This window comes from Kryptolebias marmoratus, linkage group LG20 (genome assembly GCF_001649575.2).
Source record: "Kryptolebias marmoratus isolate JLee-2015 linkage group LG20, ASM164957v2, whole genome shotgun sequence".
Taxonomy (NCBI): domain Eukaryota; kingdom Metazoa; phylum Chordata; class Actinopteri; order Cyprinodontiformes; family Rivulidae; genus Kryptolebias; species Kryptolebias marmoratus.
Genome location: NC_051449.1, coordinates 21,996,377 through 22,024,207, shown reverse-complemented (window position 1 = coordinate 22,024,207; position 27,831 = coordinate 21,996,377). Strand labels below are relative to the sequence as shown.

General features: G+C 40.3%; 3 protein-coding genes across 8 annotated transcripts in view; all 3 read left to right on the top strand.

Moving 5' to 3' along the window:
* The first annotated feature begins 7 nt into the window (after positions 1-7).
* On the top strand, positions 8-9,129 carry zgc:110269 (probable flap endonuclease 1 homolog). The gene is made up of 11 exons (XM_017430732.3): positions 8-277; positions 1,956-2,022; positions 3,818-3,920; positions 4,851-4,905; positions 4,995-5,056; positions 5,145-5,281; positions 7,876-7,936; positions 8,038-8,169; positions 8,267-8,412; positions 8,504-8,648; positions 8,818-9,129. The coding sequence occupies exons 1-11, from the start codon at positions 196-198 to the stop codon at positions 8,866-8,868; spliced, it is 1,041 nt and encodes a 346-aa protein (XP_017286221.1). The 5' UTR covers positions 8-195; the 3' UTR covers positions 8,869-9,129.
* Positions 9,130-9,606: 477 nt separating this feature from the next.
* On the top strand, positions 9,607-25,189 carry agfg1b (ArfGAP with FG repeats 1b). 6 transcript variants are annotated; one of them, XM_017430780.3, is made up of 12 exons: positions 9,627-10,181; positions 15,567-15,660; positions 15,881-15,996; positions 17,271-17,409; positions 17,520-17,676; positions 17,833-17,940; positions 20,901-21,045; positions 21,273-21,355; positions 21,455-21,547; positions 21,726-21,884; positions 22,343-22,437; positions 23,771-23,966. In XM_017430780.3, the coding sequence occupies exons 1-12, from the start codon at positions 10,015-10,017 to the stop codon at positions 23,828-23,830; spliced, it is 1,416 nt and encodes a 471-aa protein (XP_017286269.1). In that variant the 5' UTR covers positions 9,627-10,014; the 3' UTR covers positions 23,831-23,966. The 6 variants fall into 6 exon arrangements, with proteins under 6 accessions (XP_024865006.1, XP_024865007.1, XP_017286271.1 ...); XM_017430781.3 differs by having other exon boundaries at positions 9,630-10,181; positions 21,273-21,352; XM_025009241.2 differs by having other exon boundaries at positions 10,064-10,198.
* Positions 25,190-26,003: 814 nt separating this feature from the next.
* fbxo36b (F-box protein 36b) overlaps positions 26,004-27,831 on the top strand; it is a 6,291-nt gene continuing 4,463 nt past the window's right edge. The window contains 1 exon segment of the mRNA XM_017430740.3: positions 26,004-26,115. Coding sequence (XP_017286229.2) covers positions 26,020-26,115 — 96 coding nt within the window. The 5' untranslated portion in view covers positions 26,004-26,019.

The window sequence follows — 27,831 nt, the reverse complement described above, 5'->3', positions numbered from 1 at the left end:
TATTTTGGGGGTCGACACCTGGAAGGAGGATGTTTGTAGCTATACTAAAAAAGGAATAGTTTAAACAAGGTTCTTCTGTCTCTCCAAGTCAAAAGATTTACCATAAGTTATTAAAGCCGAACAGTTTTCTTATTTTTCTCTTCGCGTAACGAACCGGAAGTGTTAATGCAACTGAAGCTAATCTGAAAAAACACAATGGGAATCACCAAACTGTCTGATTTAATCCGCTCAAGTGCTCCAGGTGCGGTTTCTTACAAGGATATCAGTGACTATACAGGTAACAGATCTGATCATGTGCCGGCTTTATGTATTTATTGATTTATGTGATTGTTTTTGTTCCGCTGGTTTAAAGGTAGCTAGTGTCTGCTAACGTTAGCAACCAGTCACGTGACATGCTCAGAGCGACGAACTCGTCCATTTAACTTGAATCAGAAAGTAAAGGCGTTCATGACACTAATATTGAAATATTCAGTGCAGCTGCCTGCAGTTTTAGGATTTAGATTTCCCTGTACGTCGCATCTCAACCTAATCTATGATACAAGCAGTCCAAGGGAACAAATGTGAATGAAAACGCCAATAAAAGATAAACATTTAGCTGAAGGTGTGAGTGACTGTGGCAGAACAATCTGCAGAAGTTATTTTAAACCAGTGCTTAAAGATTAACTTAAAACTTTTTTTTACCAACAGTGAAATGCAGTGTAACTAGTTTAATTTCTACAAGCTATCAAACTCGTGATTTAAAGAAAACGCAAAAAACATTATTTACAATGTTCACAAAATAAAAGTACTTGCTCTTTTAGTTCTCAGATTTTACCTGTAATGACAACAAAAATCCCATTGGCCTCACTAGGTGTTAAAATTAAGTAACTTAAAATGAGCATGAAAAAACCCTCCTGGTTTTGGGTCAGAATGACCCAGTTAAAACTGATGCCTCATGGATCATTTTTGACCCAAAGGTAGCAGGAGGTTAATTGAAGAGTCAGTGTGAAAACTTAATCTTTTCTTTCTGCAAACATATGGCATTAAACGGACGCTGCTAACCAGATACACTGATATTCTATATTAGCAGGAGTTTTGTCAATTTGCTGCCGAGGAGTATACAGCTGTGTGTTAGCTTGGACCAAACTGGGTCGTGATGCAGCAGAACAATGATCCCAAACACAGCAGCTAATCTACAACAGAACGGCTCAAAAAGAAAAGAATCAAGGTGCCATAAAGGTCAAGGTATAGTCCAGAACCTCAACCTGATTGAAATGCTGTGGTGGACCTTAAGAGAGCTGAGCAGAAACTAATGTCTGCAAACCGCAATGAACTGAAGCAATACTGTGAAGAAGAGTGGGCCAAAGTCTTCCACAATAATTGCAGACTGTTACAGAAGTTGATTTCTGAGCGTTCTTGCTGCTAAAGGAGGTTCTACGAACTGTTGAACCATTAGGTGGACTTATTGCTTCTATATTTGTGCTCAGGTTTTATAAACTAAAGATTGATGTGCAGTTGAGTGGTGTAACGTTGTTGTTCACCTGAAGTAGGGCTGCAAAATATACAGAAAATTTACCGTCATCGCAAGATCAGCAAGCGTAATATCAATATCGCAAAGGGCTATAAATCATAGCCCATTATATTTGAAGTACCATGCATTGATATTCTGCTGCCAACAATACATTTTATAAATCTAACCAACTCTAACGGGCCTGGATGCCCACGCCGGATTTAGATGATGGCGAGGAGAGAGGAAAATGTTTTTTTTTCGCACTTGATCCTGGAATTGCAATATTAAACAAAATGATCACACATTACATGGTTTATAATCAAACTGAATGTGTTCCTTTAAAACAAAATGGTACTTTTTGTACTGTATCTGAATAAAAGACAGTTCAGTTTGAAGAAAAGCCCGAGTCGCTGAAGGAAGATGGCTGCTGTTGTGTTCATGATGATGCAGCTCTGTGTCTCCACAGGAAAAGTCGTTGCTCTGGATACCTCTGTTGCTCTGAACCAGTTCCGAACAGCAACACCCTTATTCAGGTGAGAGATCTGCTGAGCATTTCCCTTTCACTGCACTGAACAAAAGCAGATATATATATATATATATATATATATATATATACATTTGTTTCCTTACATTATGTAAATATGTTCCTTATATGAATCACCTGGTTTGACCAGAAAAATACAAATACCTGCACAGTACTGTGGGTTGCAAAAGTATTCGCCCCTTGGTATTCTTTCTACTTTTGTTGCCTTACAGCCTGGAGTTTAAATGGATTTTAAGTTAGATTATAAGTAATGAGCCTACACTTTAGAGTGATGGAGTTAAATAGGCAAAAGTCATAATAATTATTTTAAATAAATTCAGAAAACTGAAAGGTGGTTCGTGCATATGTATTAACCTCCTTTGATTTTAACCCTAAACATCCCACGTAGCTCCATGATGATGTCACTACAGCAAACCTGCCAAGAGAGGGTCATCCACCAAAACACACGGACTGGATAAGGAGAGCATTAATCAGAGAAACATCCAGGAGGACAAAGATCAGTCCTTAGAATCATTAGAAGCTGCACAGGGCTGAGCTTCTTGGAAAAGTGGCAGGAAAACAAGTTGCTGCTTAAAAAAAAAAAGCTGACTGTGGTCAGATGAGACCAAACTCGATCCTTTTAACCATCAAGCACAACATAAAGGTAAATTTACCACCTGTTGTCATGCTCAGAACATCATCCTTACTGTGAAGCACGGTGGAGGCAGCATCATGCTGTGGGGATGTTTTAATTAGCAGGGACTCAGAGTTGAAGGAAAGATGGATGGAGCAAAATACAGAGAAACTCTTGAGAGAAACCTGTTTGAGTCTACCAGAGATTTGAGACTGGGATGGAGGTCCACCTTCCAGCAGGACGATGACTCTAAACCAGGGGTGTCAAACTCCAGGCCTCGAGGGCCGCAGTCCTGGGAGTTTTAGGTTTTTCCTGCTCCGACACACCTGATTCAAATGGTTTAATCACCTCCTCACCAAATCATCAAGTTCTCCAGAAACATGGCAACAAGTCATCCATTTAAACCAGGTGTTTTAAAGCAAGAACACATCTAAAACATGCAGGAGAGCGGCCCCGGAGGAATGGAGTTTGACACCCCTGCTCTAAACACTCTGCTGAAGAACACTCCGCTGGTTTAAGGAGAACCAGTTAAATGTCCTGGATTAGTCCAGAGTCCAGACCTCAGTCCAGCTGAGAATCTGTGGTTTGATTTAAAGTTTGTTGGACCCAAGCAGCACCATCCAACCTGAAGGAGCTGCAGCAGTTTGGTCATGAAGAACAGACAGAAACTCCAGATGTTAGATGGACAAAGATCAAGAAGATGGACCTGAAGAGACTTGATGCTGGAACTGCTGTAGAAGGTGGAGACACAAATGTTCTTTTTTTTTTTTGCTTCATTCACAATAGGAAATAATTTACTTCTTCTAACTGGTAGTTGTGTAAAATAAAAGATGCAAACCCTTCAAAAATTCCTTTTAAATTCCAGGTTTTAATCAACCAAGCAGAGAATGTTGAAGAGAGTGAATATTTTGCAACCCACTGTAGACAGAAGACGGTCAAATCAAGGTTCAAATCAACTTAATGTGTCCTTTCAGTCAGTATTTTGGATTGGTGTTAGACTGCATCAGGGGGATTTATACACTTATCTTAATTGTTGTGTGATCATAAATACTGTATTCGAACCATCTTACAGTATGATGATGTGAAGTAAAGTTGTTAAAGCACGTACAGCTGCCTGTCTTCCTTGGTCAGCATATCAGCCTGAAATGTTTCTGATTTTTTTCCCCTGCAGCCCCATCACTGGTCTCTTCTTCCGCACACTCACCTTCCTGGAACATGACATAAAGCCAGTCTTTGTGTTTGATGGAACCCCTCCTGAGGAGAAGACACCCGTTGTAAGAAAACCTTCACGCCTGTGATTCACCTTGTTCACAGATACCATCTTGTCCGATGTGTTGGGAGTTTTACGGGTCAGGGAGACGACTGCCCACATCCTCACATCATTTGCTCATGTTAGCTGTACAGCTGATCTTATCACCCACCGCTGAAAGCCCTTAATGTTTTTACTGTCTGTTAGCAAAATAATTCATGAACTACTGGACGAATTTGAATGAAACTTAGAGTAGGTAATCATTGGATGTACAGTTACAACTGATTAACTTTTGGAGCCAACACAATTCAAGATGGCTGCCACAACCAACTCACCTTAAAAACATTAAAATGACTATAACTCAGTCAGTTTTATAGATATTGAACTAAAAATTGGCATGGTAGTAGCTGAGACTAATCCCCAACGCATATTTTGAGCGTTAACAGATTGCTCAAGATCTTTATTCAAAATTTTCCCATAAACTATTTGGATTCTACTTTGTCCGTCTGTTAATACGGTATCTCATGAACTACTAGGTGGATTTTTAGTGAAACTCAGGAAGTAATCACTGAATGTACATCTACAATTGATTAAGTTTTGGAGATAACTCAATTTAAGATGGCTGCCAGAGTCAACTGACTTTAGAAAACACAAAAATGTCTATAACTCAGACAACTTTGCAGATACTGAGCGGTAGTAGCTGAGAGTCAGCATCAACACATACTCTGACTGTAACATCTCATGGTAACATATATGATTTTACATATATTGCTATATTCAAGGTTTGACCCAAACAGCTACAACTTTGTCATTTTTTTATCAAAACATGATCTTAGTCTAAAACTCCACCTTGAAAGGTGGAGGGTGATATGTGTTCTTTTAACCAATGCTGGGCTTTTATTTGATGGAACAGTGTTGTGACTGCAGATAAGTGTCACTTTGACTGTTTCTGCAGCTCGAGAGGAGAGCTGAGGCAGCTGGTTGGAGCTCCCCCAAACGTACGGGAGCAGGTACGTCCACGCCAAGGATGCAAAGCGACTTGGTTCAAGCTCAGAGCGTAGTTCTTGAGGTTCTTTTTGTTTTGTTTTTTCCACTGCAGCGTCATCTCAGACCAGATCATGTGTGGAGCTCCTGAAGCATCTGGGTGTGCCTGTCGTCCAGGTGCAGCACACAGATTGCACGTGTTTCCACGTTCACCCTCGCATCGTTTGTCCCCCCCTCTTCACGTGCGAGCGTTTTTACCTTTCAGGCTCCAGGGGACGCTGAGGCGCTGTGTGCCCGGATGGTGCGAGACGGGACAGCCGACGCTGTGGCCTCGGAGGACATGGACACGCTGCCCTTTGGGGCGAATGTTCTCGTTCGTCAGCTGAATGCTAAAAAAGACAGGTGGGGACAGTGAAACTCACACGTTGCTCAGAGGATTACTAAAGGGTTTTTTACAATTTAATTCATAGGTATAATTATGATGACAGCAAATTTCTTTTGTATGACACAGGTATTTAAAAACTTCTAAAAAAAAAAGCTGGACATCATTTTAAATGAGGTGAATTCAGCTAAAATTAGCCACATTTTGGTTGATGGTTTTGAAACTTTTAAATGGACACTAAATTATTCAAGCTGTCATGTGGAATTGTCTTTTGAGTAATCCTATAATAAAAAAAAAAGATGTATAAAATTTGTTGTAGTAGCTGACACTGAACCACAGCCAGACTGTGCAGGCCATTAACTATTTGGAGTTATTTTAGCTGTTACTGCAACACATGATGACCTAAGAGAGAAATCTTTTATTTATTTATTTGTTTAATGTCATGTTTTATCAGTGGTGTCTGAAGCAGCTCTTGACTAGATGCTACTTATAAAATATGAATATTACCTTACAGGCAGAACTTTAATAAAATGATTATAAACAAGGTTCTAAAAGGTTGTGGTGGTCTGGAGTATGCAGTGGACACCGTGTCAAACATTTTAAACCCAGTTTAATAAAATTTTCTTGTTTAAAAAAAAAAGAACTTTATTAAAACGCTGACTGTTGTTTTTGAGGAGGTCAGTATAAAAAGATCCATGGAAGGCAGCTTCTCTTTGTACCCACAAATGTATGGGTGCAAAAAGACAAAAGCAGTAGACGTTCAAATTCACCCAGATTTTTAGGGCAATTTAGAGTTTTTGAAAAAGAAAAAAACCACAGATAAAATAATTAAAGGCAATAAAGAGAAAAAAAGGCAGTCCTTGAAGGAATGCATATCACTCGCTACCTTTCATGCCAGAGTTTTAAACTGAGATTATCTGATGTAGTTGTAGCTGTTTTGCTCAGACCTTAAAAAATTGGAAAGCAAACTAACAACAAAGAAAAACCACATGCAAAATCATTTAAATATAATTAGGTTTTAGGATTTAACAATGGTATTTCTAACCTGCGTGGACTGAAGGGACTGAGGAAATGCAATTCTGCTTATAAGCAATTATGTTCATCTGCAAATTTTTAAAGAAAGATCTGATTCTCCAACTTTATTTAGCTCATTTCAGCTGGAATCGCACTGCTGTTGAAAACAGAATTTAGTGATTGGTCAGCCATGTATATCCTATAGGAATTAAGAAATGTGGCCTAATATTATTAGACATTGAAGCTGAGAAGTTTTAGTTTTTTATGGAATATGAAGCACCAACTATATAAGAAGTATTTTGGAACATCTTTGAAGTTATTCTGTTTATGGACCTGTAGCTGCAGCTTGCAGTGGCTCTGTCATGACCCCACATCATACCTCCTTTTCATACCCTGGCTTTTGTGCCCCCAAGCATTGTGTTTCTGTTTATCCATTCCCTCACCCGGTAAGCCCAACCCTAATCTTAACCAGGTTCCAAACCTAATCTGACCTTAAAATAAATGCAGTTTGCTATAAATTTGTAAAGTCTTTGTTTTAAAAACAGACCCATGGTAGACTGCTTCCATAAAAGTCTGGGTATGATGTGACCAAGACTGCAACCCTGTCCAGTTAGTAACATTTCAACCATATCATCAATATAAAGAACTTTAAGATCTTTGTTTAAGATTGCAGTTGGTTTTGTTTTAAAAACAGTAAATGGACTGTCCTTTTATAGGGCCTTTTTAGCCAACTCAAAGCACTTTACAACACAACCTGCCCTCATTTACCCATCCACACAGACATTCATCCAATCTTCTGAGACAATCACAGCAGTCAGGTGATTTCTGTCCCTCTCCCTGAGACGTCTTCACCTGTCCACAGGTATTAGGTCCACTCCTCCTGAACAAACTGCTCCATCTGTCTCAGGTTTGAAGGGTTTGGCCTCCTCCATGTTTCTCTGTAGGTACAGGTTATTTTCTTTGTTTCATTGTTTAGTCTGTGAACACAGAGCTGATGGGACTTGTTGCCAAAAACGTCAGTTTTGTCTCATCTGTCCAAAGGACATTCACCCAGAAGCTTTGTAGCTTCTCAATATACATTTTGGTCAATTCAATTCAGGATTTTTTATGATTTGGTGTCCTCCTCAGTTATCTTCCATTCAGTCCACTTTGACTCAAACAGACTGATGGTGTGATCTGACACTGATGACCTTTGACCTTGGAGTTCACCTCTAATCTCTTTAGAAGTTGCTCTGGGCTCTTTGGTTACCATTCATATTATCCGTCTCTTCAGTTTGTCATCAGTTTTCCTCTTGCTGTCACATCCAGGGAGGTTGGCAATGACTGATTCTCATTTGTTGATTTTTGTTTTTTCATTTTATTACTTTTGTCTGTTTCAAGTTATTTGTGACTTTTGTGGTATTTTCTTCTTTTAGCAAAAGGGTACAAACAAATTTGTCCACATTTGTAACTCAAGGTGTTTGTGGTTGACGAGCTGGTTGATAGATTTCTTATCCTGTACAGTAGTATTTTCAAAAGTCCAGTGTCCTGCTTTATTTGAGGCACGGTACTGAAAAGTTTCTCACCTGGTTTGATGTTGACTTTGCTCTTATTTTCTCAGTGAGGTCATTGAATACTCCTTACCCAAGCTGCTGGACAAACTCCAGATTAGTCATGAGGAGGTAAGACTGAACCCTTCACACGATGGCCCTCATTGAAAACATCTTTAGCAATTTATTTAACTGTCTCCTTTTTTGTTTTGTTTTTTGCTGTAATCTTTTAGCTTGTTGACCTCTGTATTTTGCTGGGTTGTGACTACTGTGACAAGATACCTGGTCTGGGTCCCAGCAGGGCTCTGAGCCTGATCCAGAAGCATCACACTATTGAGGAAGTGGTTTTGCACGTCAATAGACAGGTATTAGATGAACAGCTCACAGCTTCTCTTGAGCTGTTTCTACATTGTTGTAAAATAAATTGTTGTAAATGAGTCAGAAATATTTGCTTGCCCTCAGACCCATCCTGTACCACATTTCTGGAAATACAAAGAGGCAAGGAAGATTTTCTTGGAGGCACCACAGATCACAGTTCCTGAACTCATCTGGACTGAGCCAGACGAAGAAGCCCTGGTCAGGTTCCTCTGTCACACCCACCGCATCAGGTTCGGCCTTTTCTCAAACCATCTAACATTTTTCACATCAATTTCTGGAATTCCAACATACCTAAACCTCATTTGTGCTCGTATATTTCAGGGAGGAGAGGGTTCGTCATCGAATGAAGACGTTTCGTGACAATCGAGAAAATAGGCGGGAGGCGAGGGAAAAGGAGAAGGCAGCAGGAAGTAACAGGCAGACTCGAATGGAGGACTTCTTTAGAGTTACCAGAAAGAGGGACCAAGTGAGTTCACAGTACTTTTGGACTGAAGTATAAAATTTGGGCCCTGAAACTGACGGAGAAATGTATAGATTTTTAACATTTAAACTGTGTAAGAACCCTGTTATACATCGTTAGATGAGTCTTTCAGTGACTTGCCTTGTGATTCTTTTCTTTCTTTCTTTCTTTATAGCCTTTGGAAGTTCCATCTTCATTAGGTGACACAAAAAAGAGACGAAGATGAAAAGAGGGACAGTATTGTCATCATCTCCAAATTGTTGAATTGTTTCCAAACGTCTCCCTGCCTACATTTTACTAAAATAATCATGATAATGTGTTTAAGAGTTTGTCAAATCTGTGATCCAATTATGAGTCTGCAAACAGCAGTGTTCACGACACTGAGCAGTTCCTTGTGCATCGTGCAGTTTCCTGCAGAGCCTCTGACTCAAGCAGATCAGGAGGTGGAGGGTAATGAAAGAGAACAGTGTGGTCACTGTTGGGGAGGCCTTTTTTAAAGCCAAAACTGGACACAAGTGATGTCTCTTCACCAGTTATTCAATTAGGCACCTGCTGTGAGAAAGATCCAAGGCAGAAACCAAAGACTTGAATTTTAAATCATGTACAAAGGTTGTAAAATGTCTTACAGTCTTTTAAAAGATGACTTCATCTACACATTGAAAATGTAGTTTTGCAAAAGTAATATTTACATTTTTGTGTTGAAAATAATGTATTATGTGATTTTTTTTTTTACTTTTGAATTAAATAACATTCACTTGTATTTGGTTGTCATGTTTTTGTGACCTGTTGCAGTCTGAAAAAATGTGTTTTTATGGGACACTGTACATGAAAGGAGAACGTGTAGAAAATGAGTCATGCATGCACAGAAGGTAACTTGAGCAGGTTGTCTATGGGTTTTATTTCCACCGTGACTGCCAGGTGTAGACATAGAAAAACTAGATACATTTTTATTTGCAGACACCAGGACTTAATAGACATACAAGAGCTTTTCATTTTTGAATTCTGGTTAATCATTTGTGTGTGTGTGTATACACTTTATTAAGCAGTTTTATCAATTCCAGTCAAACAACTTTAAGAGTAAATATTTATTTAAATGGTTTGTAATAATCACATCTCTATATAACATAATCAGTGACAGGCACCATTCCAAGCCAACAGATGGCGCAGGCGCAGTAAAGGCGGGCACGCTTCCCAGCGTTTTATTGTAGAAGAAGAAGTTCGTTAGTCGCTCAATCTCTCCCCTGAACCCCAGAAGGTGTCTCCTTCCTCTCGCTGCCGTCAGACGCGGCAATCCTGCCCAAAAGACACCTACTCTGTCCCGGGTCCCCTCCAACCCAACCTCCCCCGGTGATATCAGCCGCTGTTTTCCACCATGGCGACGAGTGCGAAGCGAAAGCAGGAGGAGACTCATCTAAAGATGCTCCGGGAAATGACTAGCCTGCCCGCGAATAGGAAATGCTTCGACTGTGACCAACGCGGCCCGACTTATGTCAACATGACAGTGGGTTCCTTCGTCTGCACCACCTGCTCCGGGATCCTGTGAGTGTCCCTTTGAGTTAAGTTGGGGCTTTTGTTGTTTTACGTCGTCCCACCAGGTGAGGACGAGGCGCCGCCGCCGTCATGATGGTGGTCCGGTCCCGTTAGCTCGTTAGCCGGCGGTGAAGTCGGGACAGGTACCGTGGAGGTTCAGCCCGAGGCCGCTGGGCTGGGCTCGGTGGGACAGACAGGCTGCTCTGTTTCCATCTCCTCTTCATGACGAGATGTTCTGCTCGGTGTCGGACGCCTCTCGGCCCAGTGCTCGTCCAGGTTATCATGCCCCGAAAGTCGGCTGCATTTGGTTTATTGTGGGAAAAGTGCGCGTCATGGTGGCGCATCCCTTAGTGTTTAGGTTTTGTTGGACCGGCGGAAAGGCGAACAGAGACATGCCTCGAGGTGTGTGGGTGTAGTTGGCTCACTAGTTGGTGCTGGGCTTCAGCAGGAAGTCATCATTATGAAATCACTGCCAGGAATTAGGCAGCAAACTTCAAGATGAGGCAAACATTTCTCTCCGTGCGTCACATGTGTTTTACTCAAAGGCTGGTGTTGCAACAAAACATCCAGTCATGGTTGTAGCTGTGCAGTACACACAGCCAGGGTGTGGAGGTGTTGCACTGACAGTTTGGAGCCAGAAAACATGTTAATATTTCATCTTATAGGAGTCTGATTCCTCTCCAGATGTCAGGAGTACACCCGGTGGTGTTTAAAACCCATCACCTGAAAGCAGCTTCTGCCATCTTTGAATGTCTGCCGCTCATTAACTTGCACCAGATGTACTTATAAATAGGTTTCAACCATAGTGATATAGACCCATGGTATTCAGAATCCCTCTAATGGAACTCAAAAGAAAATTTCTACTGTTTACAAGTTAATTAACAAGCTAAATATCACTATTACACTGGAGAGAGACAAATGGATGAGAGTCTCCAAATGGAAACGACTCAAAACCAAATCTGCAGCAGAGAATATTTTGAGAGCCCCTGTGGAAACCTGATTGGAAGGAGGTTAACCAATTCCTAATAATGGCTGCTTAAGAGGCACCAGTGAACTTTCTGTAGGACCAGATAACAACAAAAGGTGCAAAACGATGGGCAAAACTCATTCGAGGTGCTGCACAATTATAGTCTGCTGTTGTGACACAGAAGACCCAAGGCTGGAGCGTATGTTTTCAGTCACGAATGGAACCGTCTCGTCTCAAACTACAGCCTTCATCCTGGGTTAGAGTTAGAGCTTTAGTCATTTGGCTCATTTATGTCAAATATAAATATAAGCTTGTATCATCAGTTTTTAATGCGTGTTGCAATATGTGGTATAGCGACATACATAGTGATAGACTCATTTTATTTGGCTGATGTTGGCCACTTTTTAAAAATTGGCAGACAGCCATGGTGGTACATACTTAGTCAATTACCAAGTAGAAAAATGAAGAAGCAGCAGCAGCTGCTACAACCAGCTCACTGTAAGCCACAATTTATTTTTTTTTATTTTTTGAAGCAAGAATGTTCTTTTATACATATATTTTTAAGTGTACATACATATTAGCCTCCACCAAAAAAGAAAATTGTTGCAAATTGACCATGAGCTGCCCCGATTTCTAAAGATCAGCATCAGAATTGGCCATAGAAAAACTTCTTTCGGTCGACCTGCAGGCAGACAACATGGAGTCCACTCAGTCTTCTCTCGTTGAGAGTTGAAGCCAGCAGGATCCGGTTTATAGGAGCTGCCATGTTTTATTTTTGGAACCGGAGTCTGTGCACTAGGGATGTGGGGCTTTAAGTCCTGCCTGCTCTCCTGCACACAACCATGGTGCAGGGTTTCCCCCAGAAAAGAGGCTAAGCCTGGTGGTAGGTGTACTATGGGTATATTTACTGTGCACGACACTGATGATGCGGATGTAAACCCTGATGTTTTATGGGATGCAGCCAAAGTTGCTCTAACAGGAAAGGTGAGCTCCAGCATGGCTGGACTGAAGAAGTTAAAAGCCCAAACTTTGTCACTAAAGGATGAACAAGCAAATATTGAAAATCTGGATCCCTCATCATACAGCAGATTATAAATCTGAACATGGTGAAGAAGTGGAGAAAGAAAGAAACACAACAGTCATTCCTTAGGATGTTGGTCCTAAGGCAGCACAATTACTTGCCTGGAGGTTCAAAAACAATTAGAGAACACCAATTAAAAAAGATTCTCAATCATCTGCTGAGTATATGAAATGCCTTAAAACAGCATATAAAGGCCAGGTTCACAGATGTACTGTTTTTGAGTTGGTAAATTCTGCACCTCCCTGTGCTCGGAGAGGCTGAAGATAAGCTGGTTTTCACCAGAAACAAGAGAAAACGATAAGGCTATCCCAAACATAAAAGCTGATAAGTCTCTAGATACAGATGGGTTTCCTCCAGAATGGTAAATGCATTTGCTACCTTTTATTAGTAGCTTGTCTTAATTTTGCTTTAGAGAAGATTTCATTCCTTTATCTTGAAAATAGCCTTCATATTACTTATCTCTGAAAGCACTGAGGACAGAACGGCTTGTAAAGCAAATAGAGCCATCAGTGTTCTATGATAAAATGTATACTGATACTCTAACAAGGAGGATAGACTCGTGTGTTTTTTAAAAGATAAAATGAAACATAGATTATGAATAATAAACCAACTTAAGATAATTCAAGAAGCCTCCACATATTACTGAACAGTGATAAACTCAGTGCTTTTGTTCTTATTTGGTATATTATATCTGATTTTTTTTGTTGTTGTTGTTTTGTGTGTGTAATTCTCATCTGTCTTTTTTATTTTGAATTTGTGAGGAAAATCACACGCTGTATTCAAGCAGTTCTTATACCCAGGCCATTTCCATTTGGGTCACCTCTTTAAGCATTTGGCTGCACCGCGGCGTGTGTTGTATGATCTATGTGTGTCACTGACCCTGCATACTTGCAACTATTGCTACAACATTATTTCAGCCCCCTTCACACCGAATGAGAACCTGCTACTCTCTACGCCCTTATAGAATGGGTCTTGATTGCAGCAAATTAGGAAAACCACCTTCAGTGTAAAGGCTGCTAAACTCTTAGTGCTCACCAAATGGGTTTTCCTGTAGTTTGTTTGCATCCCTGAGATGCTCAAAGCGCTCTCACTACGCTCTGTATCTCTGATGCGACTTTCTCTGATCGCGTCAGGATGTAGCGAAGAGCATCACGTCTGCACTAGATTGTTTTCATGACCTTGTCACAATCAGGGTTTTAGCCTAGGCTTGAGGTCAGCAAGTCCTGCTTCAAATTCTTGATGATCAAACCATGCCAGAGAGCAGACCCCAGGTCATGAATATACTGCCACCACACTCCACCCAGACCCAGATCCTCTGCCACCACTATAATAAACCACCATGACCTTGCTCCAGGCGCTTTGTGCATGCTCAGAACCATTGTTAACCTATCACACTCCATCACATGAAATGTGAAGTGCACTGTGTTCTAAATTTGCCCCTGAGGACCAAGATCCGACAAAGACCATCCACGTTCTGAATGATTTTTATTTTTTATCGCTGCGGCGGTGTCGTCTTTCAGTGTGAAGAAGGCCAGATGTCTAAAATAAATCCACAAACAAAAGTTTAAACATGACAACTTCATGTTAATCAATTAAGAGTTTTTAATTTAAAAAAAAAGTTTTATTTTACACTGTAAATACAGTGGCATCCACAAAACATACCTTGTTCACATGGAAATACTATTTTTTCAAAACCATTTTTTGTTGTTGTCGTTTCTTATAAATTTGCCACAGTTTCTAAAAATGCCTACACAAGGAAAGGCAGAAAGTGACACAAAATACTGTAGTAACTATACCAGCCTGCATGTGGCGCTGTCACAAAAATACACCAGAAATAGGAAACGAGGCCGCGTGGGGCATAAAGCTTTCACACTGGGAACAAAGGCTAAACACAACAAGAAGAAAAAGAGGAGGATGGTGATTACAGGAGCAAAAACACGGATGAAAAAGTGGTACTTCTACTTTGTGTCACAATAAAATGCAAAACCACAAATATGCAGGACAGTGCTGACTTGGAGCCACGTCAGTCCAGATACACAGAAACTTTCCAGGCTTGGTATCTAGCTTGGGACGGCTGGACAGAAGAGTTTTCCTCACAATGTTCAAGGCATATCAGGCTTAGTTCTTTAAACACATGGGTCGATCCTTTAAAATTATTCCCAGTTTCCCTGTTTTTTAAATGTATACTTGATGTATATTATAGATCTTTTTCTGTAACATATACTTCCTAGTACTGTTGACAATTCAATAAAGTGATAAAAACGTTTTTGGCCTTAGATTATTTGGTGTAATAAGGGGTTTTTGCTCTGCTCTATCCAATGCATCAGTTTTGTCTGCTCACTGAAGTGCTCCAGGATACAAATATTTTTCTTTAGTTGAACAACAAATGAAAGCATGTAACCTGTCGTTCTGTTTATCATGCTCAGGTTGAAGGTTATGCAGGAGGTGGAACTGTGACATTGGGTTCAAAAGGTTAAGTTTTGTCCGTCTGCACAAAAGCACAGGGCGGTGTTTTAGGATTTATTCTCTCCGGAACCCATTTTCAAAAGTGTATGTCGAAGTATGGTATTTGTTTTTAATATTTTCCAGGTCTGGACAAGTATGAATGAAAAAAAAACCTATGGAAAAACATGTTTCCAGACCTTTTCCCTATCTATTTTCTAGAAAATCAATAGTCTAAATTTCTGAAAAATCTTACCTATTTTGTTTGTTTTCACTTTGAAAATGAAAGATGGTAACCCCAGGTTTCTCCTAATGGCAGCTATATATGAAAGAAAAACACATTGTCAAATATTTGGGAAACCTAGCTGAGGTCCTATGTATTTGCAGATCATTTACCAATAATGTATACTTTATGCAACTTGTCAAACGTTAAACCAGCCATGACGCTTAATGTTTATTTTTCTGTAAATGGTAATTTTACAGAATAAAATTGTTTAATTTAAAATATCTCTTAAATCACTGAACAGATTTAACTGTCAGTTTTGTTTGTTTTGTGAGCAAAATAACTTGTGAATCAGTGAGTGGATATTACTGAAACGTTCCGTAATAATCATGGGATGCACATCTACAGTTGATTACTTTTTGTAGTTGTCCCTATTCAAGATGGCCGTCACAGCAACTTGACTTTAGCCAACACAAAGATGGCTGTAATTCAGTTAGTTTTAGAGACACTGAGCTAAAATCTGGCGTGGAAGAAGCTGAGAGTCATTCCCAGCGTGACGCCTTGCTGAAAATGCTTCCCTCGCAGAAGTATTTAATCTGAATGCAGTGTGTAATTTGTGTTTTTGACCAGGAGCAGCCCTGAGTTACTTGTTTAGCTAACGTTGTCCTCCTGCACCCACAGGCGAGGACTGAACCCCCCACACAGAGTGAAGTCCATCTCTATGACCACATTCACACAGCAGGAAATAGACTTCCTACAGAAACACGGCAATGAGGTACAGGGCACATTTGACGACCTCATCTGGAACGTTAAGCACTTGTGATCGTGTACTTTTCCACATGCTTACTTGTTGACATTCCTCCCCCCCCCCTTCTTTTTTTCCTCCACTTCCTTTCCTTGCCCGCCTCCTCCACTTTCTCTCACCTCACCCCCCACCTTAATCCTCTACCTTTCCCCTCATTCTTGTGCCCCCCCTCCCCCCCCTCTTCCCATAGGTCTGTAAACACATCTGGTTGGGCCTCTATGACGACAGGACATCAGTTGTTCCAGATTTCCGAGAACCACAGAAAGTAAAAGAGTTCCTTCAGGAAAAATACGAGAAGAAAAGATGGTAACATTAACTGGCTTTTCTACATTTAGGATTCTATTTTATCTCTTTTGTTCTTCCTGTGGATAGATATTTGTGAGTTATTATGGTTGAAAACAACAACAAAAAAATCTCACACATGAGCAACTCTTGGGCAGTAAAACCTTCAGAGTTATAGCAAATCTAAGTTCCCGGCATAACAGTGTTGTTTTGTAACGATCGACTCTGATGTGAGGAAGAATAGCGCTGAGAGTAAACCGTTATGTTTCTTTGCCAGAAATTCATAACAATATGTTTCATTTTGACACCACACACTGCAAACTCTCTGTCTCTAAATTGTTCATACACCATTTTATTTGTTGCAGTTTGCTGAAAGAAAGCACAACTCTTATACACACACAACAGAAGGAGAAATTTAATTAGAAATTTATGATGAAATTGTAAAAGGTAATAATGCAGCTACTAACCAAAACTCCAACACCCATCCACTTTCTCCTCTAAAGCCCAGCATTAGTTTAGGACCTTCTTTTGTAACACTCTAAGCTGATAAGATGCAGATGTTTAGATGTATAAACTGCAGAAGAAGTGTAAAAAAGCACGTGTAAATTTTAATGTCTAACCCTAACCCTAACACCCTTCTGAGCTCAGATACAGTAGAAGTCAGTGAGAACATTTGAGAGAAAACCATCAGTCCTGTAGCCGTGAGAGACTCTTAGAGTGGAAGAAGATACAATGGCTACGTTTTGGTGTTTCAACTATAGATTGTGAGAGTAAAAACAGTTTGCAAACCAACATTTTTGTAAAGTTTAGACAGCTCAGACATTAATGTGTGGCATTATCATTACACAAAGTTGAGCATTTTGTGGTCAAATCTCCAAAACTAACCTTACTTAAGCTGTGATTGTGTAAAAACTGAAAAAAGATACCAGTACAGTCGTGTGAAGTCCAACGTTCTGTGACCCATTTAAACTTTTGATATAGTTCCTGTGAAATACGCCTACAGAGTTCCAAAAAGGGCTGGATTTTCTCACTTGTGTCAACAAAATCTCATTGTTGTGTATGCAGAAGGTTTTTGTGGATTGGTCCACACTTTATAATGTATTACTACCAGGAGTCCTAACACACTATACCTGATTGAACTGCATGTTTTGATGCATTTTATTTTTTAAACATCGTCTTTGCTTTGCACCTGAACAGTAAATGGCTTCAGTCATTTATTGCAACTAAAATTTTCACAGCTTGGCCTAAAACTAAAACTGTCTCATTGTTTGTGTTGGTGCTCCTTCCTGAATGTCCAGGTATGTTCCTCCGGACCAGGCGAGGGCAGTAGCAAGTGTTCAGGCCTCCGTCTCTGGCTCTTCAGCAAGCAGCACCGGCAGCACCCCAGAAGTCCATCCCCTGAAAACCCTCCAGCTCAATAAAACACCGTTGCGCCAGGTAGTAAAACACGCCGACTTTCACTCCCTCTACTAAAGTAAATTTTTTTAAAAATTATTAATATTTATTTTGTTGTCGAAAACAGCTTTCTGTCCTGTCCTTCCTTTCAGTCTCCAGGTCTGGGTCGCTCCCAGGCTCACGGTGCTGCTCAGGAGAAGAAGTTTGACTTGCTGTCAGACCTGGGCGGAGACATTTTTGCTGCTCCACCGAGTCAAACTGCCACCTCTTCTAACTTTGCCAATTTTGCACATTTTCCAAGCCAGTCAGGTAAGTCTAATATTTTATTGAGATCAAGTTGATCACAATTCATTTGTTTGGTTTTGGTTCCCCCCCCCCCATCATCATCACCATTCATTTCCCTGCCGTTGTTTTTGTTTCGACATTCCTGTTTTTATGTTATGTTTCCCTCCTGTTCGGCTTCAGCTCCTCAGGGTAATTCTAATACCAACTTTGCCAACTTTGAGGCTTTTGGAAACACTACAGTTCCATCCCATCTGAGCACATCACCTCCCTCAAAGTCTTTTTCATCAGGTACCACCATCCCCACCATCTTCATCCTTCCATCCTACCCACACATACTCACACCTACCTCAGTGTTTTATTTATTTTCTAACAACTGTGCTCATGGGACAAGTCTTCTCTGTATTTTGGGATGTTGGATGAGCGGTAACAGCACTTTTGTCCTTGATAAGATTTTGTTAAAGCCAAGTGCTAAGAAGATCAGCCACTTGAAGCAGATCAGATCTTAGTGGTAGGCTGAGCAATATGACCTTACGCTAATGCAAAATTTTGGAGGTTTATTATACTATATGACATAAAGACACAGATAGTTTTGTTTGTACCCTTTTATTAAAGAAATAAAACAAAAACACCACTGAAATAACCTGAAACAGACAAAGGTAATAAAAAGGAAAAATAACTATTAAAAATAAACCAATAATAATCAGTTATTGCTTTTGAATTTTGGTTCAATGAGTCTGGTCTTGACAAAAAGGATGGTACCATAACCTTCTGAGACAATCACAGCAGTCAGGTGATTTCTGTCCCTCTCTCTGAGACGTCTTCAGCTGTCCACAGGTATTTTGGTCCACTCCTCCTGAACAAACTGCTCCATCTGTCTCAGGTTTGAAGGTTTCAGCTCCTTCCACAGATGTTCAACAGGATTAAGATCAGGGCTCAGAAGGACACTTCAGAACAGTCCAATGTTTGGTTCTGAGCCATTCTTGGTGTTTTTAGGTTTGTGTTTTGGGTCATTCTCCTGTTGGAGGACCCATGATCTGTGACTGAGACCAAGCTTTCTGACACTGAGCAGAACATTTAGCTCCTGAATGTTTGATAGTCTTGAGATTTCATTGGACCCTGAACAAACATGAGATGCCTTCATTTTTCAAGACAGCTTTATTTTTAGCTCTGTGAACACAGAGCTGATGGGACTTGTTGCCAAAAAGCTCCAGTTTTGTCTCATCTGTCCAAAGGACATTCTCCCAGAAGCTTTGGAACTTCTCAATATGCCTTTTTTATGATTTGCTGTCCTCCTCAGTTATCTTCTATTCAGTCCATTTTGTCTCAAACGGACTGATAGTGTGATCTGACACTGATGACCTTTGACCTTGGAGTTCACCTCTAACCTTTTTGGATGTTGCTCTGGGCTCTTTAGTTACCATTTGTATTATCCATCTCTTCAGTTTCTCATCAGTTTTCCTCTTGCAGCCACGTCCAGGGAGGTTGTCTCCAGTCCTGTGGACCTTAACCTTCTGAATAATCTGAGCAGCTGTAGTCTCAGGAACATCCAGCTGCTTGGAGACGGTCTTATAGTCTTTACCTTTAACATGATGTCCATCATTGTCTTTCTAAGCTCCTGAGACAACTCTGTCCTCAGCTTTCTGTGCTCCATGTTCAGTGTGGTACACACCATGATACCAAACAGCCCTGTGACTACTTTCACCCTTTAAGCAGGCAGACTGACTGATTACAGGACTGAAGACACCTGTGATGCCGATTACAGGACACACCTGAGTTTAACAAATTGGGAAAATTAGTTTCAATCTGTTCTAGAAGCACCATCCTTTTTGTCTAGGCCAGTTTCATTAGTATTTTTCATTTTATTTAATAATTCTGTTAAACCAAATTATGAAGCAGTGACGGATTTTCAGTAGTCATTTAATTCTTTTCTTATTACTTTTGACAGTTTCAAGTTATTTGAGTGACCTTGGAGGGGATTTCTTTCTTTAACAAAATGGTTCAAACAAATTTGTCCATGTCTGTATATCACAATATGTTCATATCTGACTGTAGTCACTGTGTTATTGTTTAAATCAACACTATATCTTAATGTGTGGTGAAGCATCGCTCACAAGCCTTGGCTCTCTGACAGTCATTCCTTGTTTGATACTACCGTAATTTCCACACTACAAGCCGCTACTTTTTGCACAAGCTTTGAACCCTGCGGCTTATAGTCTCGTGCGGCTTTTCTATGGATTTTTTCATGATTTCTGTGATATTGTAAGAGGATTTGTTTTGGGTTGTACGGCACTACTTTGCCTGGCGGAAGGGCACGTGATCAGACACACAGTCATGGGGGGAAAGAGTGTTATGTTGGTCACACGTCCATCCGCCAGGCAAAGTAGTGCCGTACGAATGACTGACTTTTCTTCTTACTGCACCTTAGCCCAAAAGGTAGGCCGATTATATTTTTCTGGTGTGCTGTAGGTTATTGTCACAATACATTTGTTACTCGTTTAAACAGCACAGTAAATGTTTCGTACTTTTAATTACCGGTACTCGTACATATACGTGAAAAGTTATGCAAATATGTACTGGTAACTTGTTTTTCAAAATGTTAATAAAAGGGATGTGTTCCCAAACAGCCATCTCTTTCCTGACAATCCCCTTTGTGCAGATTCTCTTACATATGGTAATTAAACATTAAAACAACCATTTTGTCAATTACTCTGCAATAGCAGGAGCTGCCATGACTAAATATCTGTGAGTCAGCCGTGCAGCAGTTCACATCCACCTGTTTTCTCAGAAAATGTACTTTTCTTCCTCCTTTTGTTACATTGTAAGGTGATTAGTATATTTCAGAAAGCCAGAGTCATTTTGATGGTAATGAGCTGACATCCATAAACTTCTTAAATCAGGAATGCTGTGTGTTGCTCAAATCCCTCAGCATAAAAAAACTATCAATCCTAAAAATAGAGCCCTGTCTGTCCAGTGTTCCTTAAGGAATCTGATTCACTCTTGGATGATAGATGCAGCTCTGTTTTACTCTTCCAGAAACAAGTTGTTCATCTATTGATTTACCAACTGAACGCTCGCTAGCTTCTATTCAGCTTTTAACTTTAACGTGCAATATAATGTTTATATTTGAAATATTGCCCACCCTTAAGTAGGAATCTGATCTAAAGACTATCTCCTTTGAATTAGTATGAGTAGCATCATTGTGAACACAAACTTCTGATTCTCTTTTATTTGGTGATATTTGTTGAAAGGGGGAGGAGTGCCGATTCCATCTATGTCCGGTGCCGTGGCTGCTCAGTCCCAGACGGGGAAGAGCACACAGGACCGCTATGCTGCGCTGGCTGAGTTGGACAATGAGCTCAGCTCCTCTGTCTCCACAGGCAGCAGTGTGCAAGGGTGAGAGACCACCACACACACACACACGCACACACACACACACACACCTGCAGAGATGCTCTGCAGCAGCTTCCTTTTTTACACATGGCCTTTTCATTCAGTATCTGTCTCCATACATTTTGCTCTCCTGGTGATGCTGATGAGAATGCCTGCATGAATGTGTGTTTTGAAAAAAATCATTTATTAAATAGATTTGTGAACTTTTTATGGCATCATTTTCTCCACAGGAACCTATTTGGACCTGTTCTCAGCTCATCACCAGCTCAGAATCAACCCGTTTTAGCCAGCATGCAGCCTGGCTTTGGAGGTGGTTCGTTACTATTTCAGTGATGACTACAAGATTAAAAATACAGTTTTTGCACATTATTACTTGTATCTTAATGGCTCATTTTGTGACTCTTTCACCTAGCTGTGCCATCCACAAACCCTTTTGTCGCCGCAGCGATAGCTCCGGAGATGGCCACCAACCCATTCCAGGCCAACGGCAGAGCTCCAGCTGCAGGTGAGTACGCTTAGGTACTCATTAATCCATGTGGTTACTTAGACATTAATGTAAGTTTGATGTAACTCAGTTACATTGACAAGTAGTTATATGATACGCCAAAGTATCTGAAGTATTTCTGTGTGTGTGTTGTATGTGTGTGCTGTCACTGTGCACACATGATGTGTGTGTCTTGTAGCCTCGTTTGGTACTGGCTCTATGAGCATGCCTGCCGGCTTTGGGAATGTGTCTTCCTACTGCCTCCCGACCAGTTTCAGCGGAAACTTCCAGCAGCAATTCCCCGGCCAGGTCCCCGTCCCTTACACTCAGCCGGGGGCCTATCACCCTCAGTCTAATGGTTAGTGCCCCACCCCTCTCCTGTCGCACCTGTGCACTACCTGCCATGAATTTAAAACCCTTTCCATTAAGGCCATTAAGTTTTCTGCCATGATCTGTATTTTTGTATCTACTCAATGGCCCTTTGAATTTACGAATAAAGTGAAGTCTTGCTGAAACATGACCTAATACTGGCAGCTACTGCACAGTTATGATAGGTTGCATTCAGGGTACAAAGCTTTAGGGTTCTGTTCATGTCCAGATACACAAACTAATCTGGAAAGACTCGTAAAGCTCTGTTTATGCCTGAATGCAATCTAATACGCTGGGGTTTTACTGTCTTATTGATTTCTCTTTCTTATGTACATCCCTATTCCCCTAGAATTTTCTTCACGTTAACCATGATAATGTCACTTGTTGTAAAATTTATTTATATCTGTGACTCAGTTACATGATCCCAATTCCCTTTATCACCCGTAGGCCCTGCATTCCCAGTCTACGGTCAGAACAAGCCCTCGATTACGCCCTTTGGGCAGCCCATGGCTGTTCCTGGCATGTCTAATAACCCATTTATGGTGAGCATGCATCGTCCTGTTTTTTTTTTTTTTTTGTCATTAGAAGAAACAGCTCCTACTGAAAGATTTCAGTCATTGCAAAGAAAAGAAAAAAGTCCACCCTCTTGATCCAAGGGTTTTACGTACCAAGACAATAAAAAGAATCTGATTTTTAACAGGTTCTAAACTTTTTCTGATCCCTCCTTGAGGGTACAAAAACACTCAACAGATTGCACCAGGTCATCATTTATTCAACTTAGAAGCCAAAATGGAAAACAAAACTGTGTGAAAAACTAAATACACCCCATATTTCAATTGCTTGTAGAATCTGAGCATTGCAGGGCCTGACCTTCTGGTTGAGAGCTAGATCTCAGTCATCTCTACAAATTAGCATGTTGATTGTTAAAGTGGCTTTTTTGGAAGGATGGCAGTAGAAAGCTTGTTCTTTCTAAAACAAAATAAAAAAACATGGCAGCACATCTTAGGTTTGTAACGTTGCATCTGAAACAAACCACAAGACTCCTGAAACAATATCCTTTGGACATATGAGACCAAAGCAGAGAGATTTACCTATAATACACAGCGTCATGTTAGCACAGACGCCTCATACCAGCTGTCAGCACGGTGGTGGAAGGCTGATAGTTTGGGCTCCTTGCAGTCCTTGAGTCAACCATGATCTCCTCTGCAGACCAAACGACTCTGGAGTCAAATGTGAGACCATCTGTCTGACAGCTGAAGCTTGGACCAAACTGGGTCATGATGCAGCAGAACAATGATCCCAAACACAGCAGCTGATCTACAACAGAACGGCTCACAAAGAAAAGAATCAAGGTGCTGTAATGGTCCAGTCTAGACCTCAGCCTGATTTGAAATGCTGTGATGGGACCTTAAGAGAACTGTGTAGAAGCAAGCATCTGCAAACTTCAATGAACTAAAGTAACGTTGAAAAGGAGAGTGGGCCAACATTCCTCCACAGCCATGTAAGAGGCTGATAAAGTCCTACAGAAAACCACTACTGAGAGTTACTGCTGAAGCTGCTGGATCAGGGAGTGGACTTAGAAAAACCTTGTGAAAAACTGTTCTGGCTTCATTTTTGTTTAATAAATAATGATAAAGTGGAACCTGTTGTGTTTTTCTTTTGTACACTTGAGATTTGAATAATTTTATATATTGGGTAAGACCAGATTGTTTTTGTTAAGTCCTGATCTGTAAAACTTTAGTACTAAAAAAGGGTGGACTTTCTTTGGCCTTTTTTTATAATTTTTTTTTTGTCAAAGAATTTTCTTCCTACACCAGTGTTCAAGTCAGTGTGAAAAACCTCAACTTGTTTTTGTTTTTTTTCCCCCATGTTCAGGCAGGAGCGCCAGCTGGGTCGTTCCCTTCAGGAAGTTCATCCACCAACCCCTTCCTGTAGCACAGCTCCTGGTTTTTGTCACCAGAGGGCAGCATGCAGCACATACTCAACGCACCTGTTCCGTCATGCCATTAGTGGCAGTACATTTCTTAAAGACTTCTATTTTGTTTTTTCATAAAAGTTTACAACACTATGAAGGAGTACAAAGGAATATATTAAAGACTAAGGGACATTTGTGGGGGAAATGTACTGTTTGGACTATATACTATTATATGCTTTTTATTTTTTTGTTATAACTGTAAGCTTGGTGCATATCACCATTTGTAATCACAAATAAGTACATGTAATGTATATTGAGGACTGAATTTAGCAAGGATGCTTATTTTCAAACCTTGTATTTAAAAAAGAATCTTAAACACTAGAAAGTACAGACAGAAAACTAATAACAGGGTTCTATTCAAATCCACAGTGGATTAGGGCAGCCATGATTAGGCAGGGGTTTCATTTTCATAAAGGGATTTTAGTTTATTCTAAAGGCCCATTGCTAATATATCAGCACAAGAAGTTCCTATGTAAAACCACATAGCTTGAATTCTGTTTCTAAAAGATGAAACTCAACCCAAAGCTACCACATCCACATTTTAAATGTAACTTTTGGAGCAGGTTGTCTACTAGACAACATTATAAATACTGTTGGTGTACGTGAGGTTGTGGAAAGAAGGCTAGGCTAAATCTGGATTTGACACTACAATGAGTTGAATTATGAGAGGAGCTGGCTCTGTCCAGGTAAAGGGACAGGCATGTCTGAGCACAAACAGGAAAGGCAAGGAGAGAGGGCTCTTAAAAGTGCTTTTGTTTTACTTTAACTAATTTATAAGTCATTGATAAAATTGTTTAGTATACTCTAGTAACCTCAGTTCTTCTAGTTGTCAGAGAAATACTTCAGATGTTTCCTATATTCTATGAATAAAAAAAGAAATCAGGAAGACTGTTAATAAAAGCTTCAGGCTTACAGTCCACTTTGGGCTACCTCATAAAAAGTTGTGATCCACCAGGGGGAGGATGGCTTGTTTTTTGAAGCGAAACAACTTCAACATTTAAAATCCAAATTTGTGAGCAGTCAATCGTGTCGCTGTCCTCCCTTAACACCTTTCCCCTTCTCTGCCTTTTTATTAAAAACGTCAGAAAAGAAGAGCAAACTGTGGGAAACTATTAAAACAAGGCAAAGGACAAGAACGGGACTTCAGGGATTACAAAAATTACTGGATTAACCCATGACTCGGGAGAACTTGGGTCTCTGTTGTGCCACCCATGACTAACAATGAATTTGACAAATGTGTTTCTTGTTTTTACAAGAATAGGTAAGTGTGTACATATATAAATATATGTATAAATAAATTAAAAGATTTTTAACTACAATATTGAAGTGGTATTTGTTTATTCCAGCAGTTAGATGTAGATAAGCATGTTACAAAATAAACATTAGCATATCGTAGGGGTCTAGACAGATTCTTGTGTTCATTGTTGGAGAGTTTCAACCCCGTCTGAATATGTGACAGGAGTGATTTCTGATATTTTGATGTAAAATAAACAGTTTCAGTAATCTTACCCGCTGAAAGCCCAGAAAACAAATTATCTAAGAACCAAATTTGACAGATCCAGTCACTGAGTCAACATAAACCAACTCAAGAGGTGTTAAACAGGACGTGACTGCAGAAACTAAGAGGGGGGATAAAGGAAAAACTGACTTTATTGTCTCTAAAAGCAAACAGTGCTTTGACATGCCTATTTCAAAAGTATTTTATATCAGGAGGGTTTTGTTTTTATTTTAAATTTTTGAATTATTTATTTAAAATTCAATAAATGTGTCCACTTCTTTTGCTTTACTCAAAGGTAAAAATTGAAACAATTTGAGTTCATAACTCTAATTTATTTTAGGAAACATGACTCCTTACAGAACAGTCACGCTGGGTGCATTCCCTTTCAGTCAGCCGGGTTACAACCCGGCTAGAAGTGATGAAAACTGGGATGAGCTGTCAGAGCAATCTAAGTTTATCATATTAGTAACAGCTGACAGCATGCATCTGAAATACAGACAAAATAATAATAAACCACCTACTGAATAAGGAAGAGCCCGTAAAGGATGTGATCGGCAGATACGCCTCTTGCTCGCCGCTCTGTCAGCCGGGCACCAAATGGAGTGCAGCCAAACGGCGCGGCTGTTGCCATGACAACAGCCAAACTCTGACATGGCGTCCCTTCTAACAGACCCGTTGTTTGACATCTCTGGACGGGGTCCTCCGCCCAATACGAACTTTTATCATTTTTCTGTCACCAGGTCACAGGTGAGCACTGTTTTTTTTTTTTTAAATTTAATTAACAATGGCATTGTTATTGGGCAAAACGAAGGTAGGTGTGTTTCTGTAGGCCTGAATAGCTAACTTAGTAAACCTCAAACAGTAGTTTGAAGCACGCTGCGATCTGTTTATCATAGGTGAACAGCAGAAAATTAACAGAAAGCCACAGACCCTTTGTGTTTACTGGGAATCAGCGAGAGCTCACACAGGTCACATTTACTCACACTGGCTTCAATCAAAGCTTTTTTGAGCCTCTCCAAGCTAAACTGAATCACATTTGGTTCATGGTGTGGAAACCTTTAAATTAGCACTTTAGTAAATCACTTTAAATTAAATACTTTTGCTAATTATATGTCTCTTCACCAATTTTGTTCACACACACACACACACACACACACACACACACACACATATATATATATATATATATATATGTACACACATGTATATAATTAAAAAAATTACTGTAAATAAAATATATATCCATCTGATTGCAGTGTGTTTAGCTTGCTTTAAAGTTTACTTAGCTATTTGAGGGACACTCAAAAACTATTGGCCTTCAAAATGATTATGAATACGTGATCTAAGATCTGAACACATCTCTGAGAGATTGGTGCGTTCAGATCTTAGAAACTAACTGCTCTCCATGAAGGTCTAGCAGGACAAATGAACAGAACAAATGGACCAGCTACTGATGGAAGAGACCCACCCTGAGTGGTTGACCCACTGATCATGAAAGACCCCCAGAAAGGGGCAATTCCTTCCAACTACCAGCCAATCACCTGCCTCTGTACAACATAGAAGCTCCTATTAGGCATCATAGTGGCTAAGATGAATAGGCACATGGGTCGATACCTGAGAGAGGCACAGAAGGGAATTGGCACCAACACCAGGGGAGCCAAGCACCAGCTACTGGTTGACAGAACTGTACCTCGAGACTGTAAGACCAGACACACAAACCTGTGCACTGCCTGGATTGACTACAGGAAAGCCTATGACTCGATGCCCCACACTTGGATACTGGAGTGCTTGAAACTGTAGAACATCAACAGGACACTAAGAGCCTTCATTGAGAACTCAATGGGAATGTGGAAGACAACTCTAGAGGTCAATTCAAAGCCAACTGCACAAGTCAGCATCAAATGTGGCATATACCAAGGTGATGCTTTGTCCCCACTCCTGTTCTGCATTGGCCTGAACCCCCTCAGCCAGATGATTGCAAAGAATGGCTATGGATACCAGTTCCAAAGTGGAACAGTCATCAGTCACCTGAGTAAAAGTTTGAGTAAACATCTTAACAGCGTAACTGTACTTTTACTTGAGTATATTATTTTTTTCACCTCCAGTAATTAGTTATTGGTCAGAGTAAAGGTTGGGGATGATTCTCGGCTACTACCACCCCAAACTTTAGCTCTGTACCTGTATAGTTGGCTGATTTGAAGTCATTTTATGCTTCAGTTAATCAGACATAGATGTTCATCAAATGATCCGTTTTGAGCTGAATTTGCTTCATTCATCAAATTGTTTGTGTCTGTTTTAATAGGTAAATACTGCAGTGGGGTACCAGGCCCCTTGATACGGGCTGTTAGGTCCCTATATGACCGGTGTCAGAGCTTGGTCCGCATTGCCGGCAGTAAGTCGGACTCGTTTCCGGTGAGAGTTGGACTCCGCCAAGGTTGCCCTTTGTCACCGATTCTGTTCATA

What these genes read in the sequence shown, in the direction of transcription:
- zgc:110269 (XM_017430732.3), top strand. Translation starts at nt 196, where the DNA reads ATGGGAATCACCAAACTGTCTGATTTAATCCGCTCAAGTGCTCCAGGT. An exon ending in TTTTGCACGTCAATAGACAG is followed by an intron (nt 8,170 to 8,266) that starts GTATTAGATGAA and finishes GCTTGCCCTCAG; the next exon opens with ACCCATCCTGTACCACATTT. An exon ending in TTACCAGAAAGAGGGACCAA is followed by an intron (nt 8,649 to 8,817) that starts GTGAGTTCACAG and finishes CTTTCTTTATAG; the next exon opens with CCTTTGGAAGTTCCATCTTC.
- agfg1b (XM_017430780.3), top strand. Translation starts at nt 10,015, where the DNA reads ATGGCGACGAGTGCGAAGCGAAAGCAGGAGGAGACTCATCTAAAGATG. An exon ending in ATAAAACACCGTTGCGCCAG is followed by an intron (nt 17,410 to 17,519) that starts GTAGTAAAACAC and finishes CCTTCCTTTCAG; the next exon opens with TCTCCAGGTCTGGGTCGCTC. An exon ending in GCAGCCTGGCTTTGGAGGTG is followed by an intron (nt 21,356 to 21,454) that starts GTTCGTTACTAT and finishes TCTTTCACCTAG; the next exon opens with CTGTGCCATCCACAAACCCT.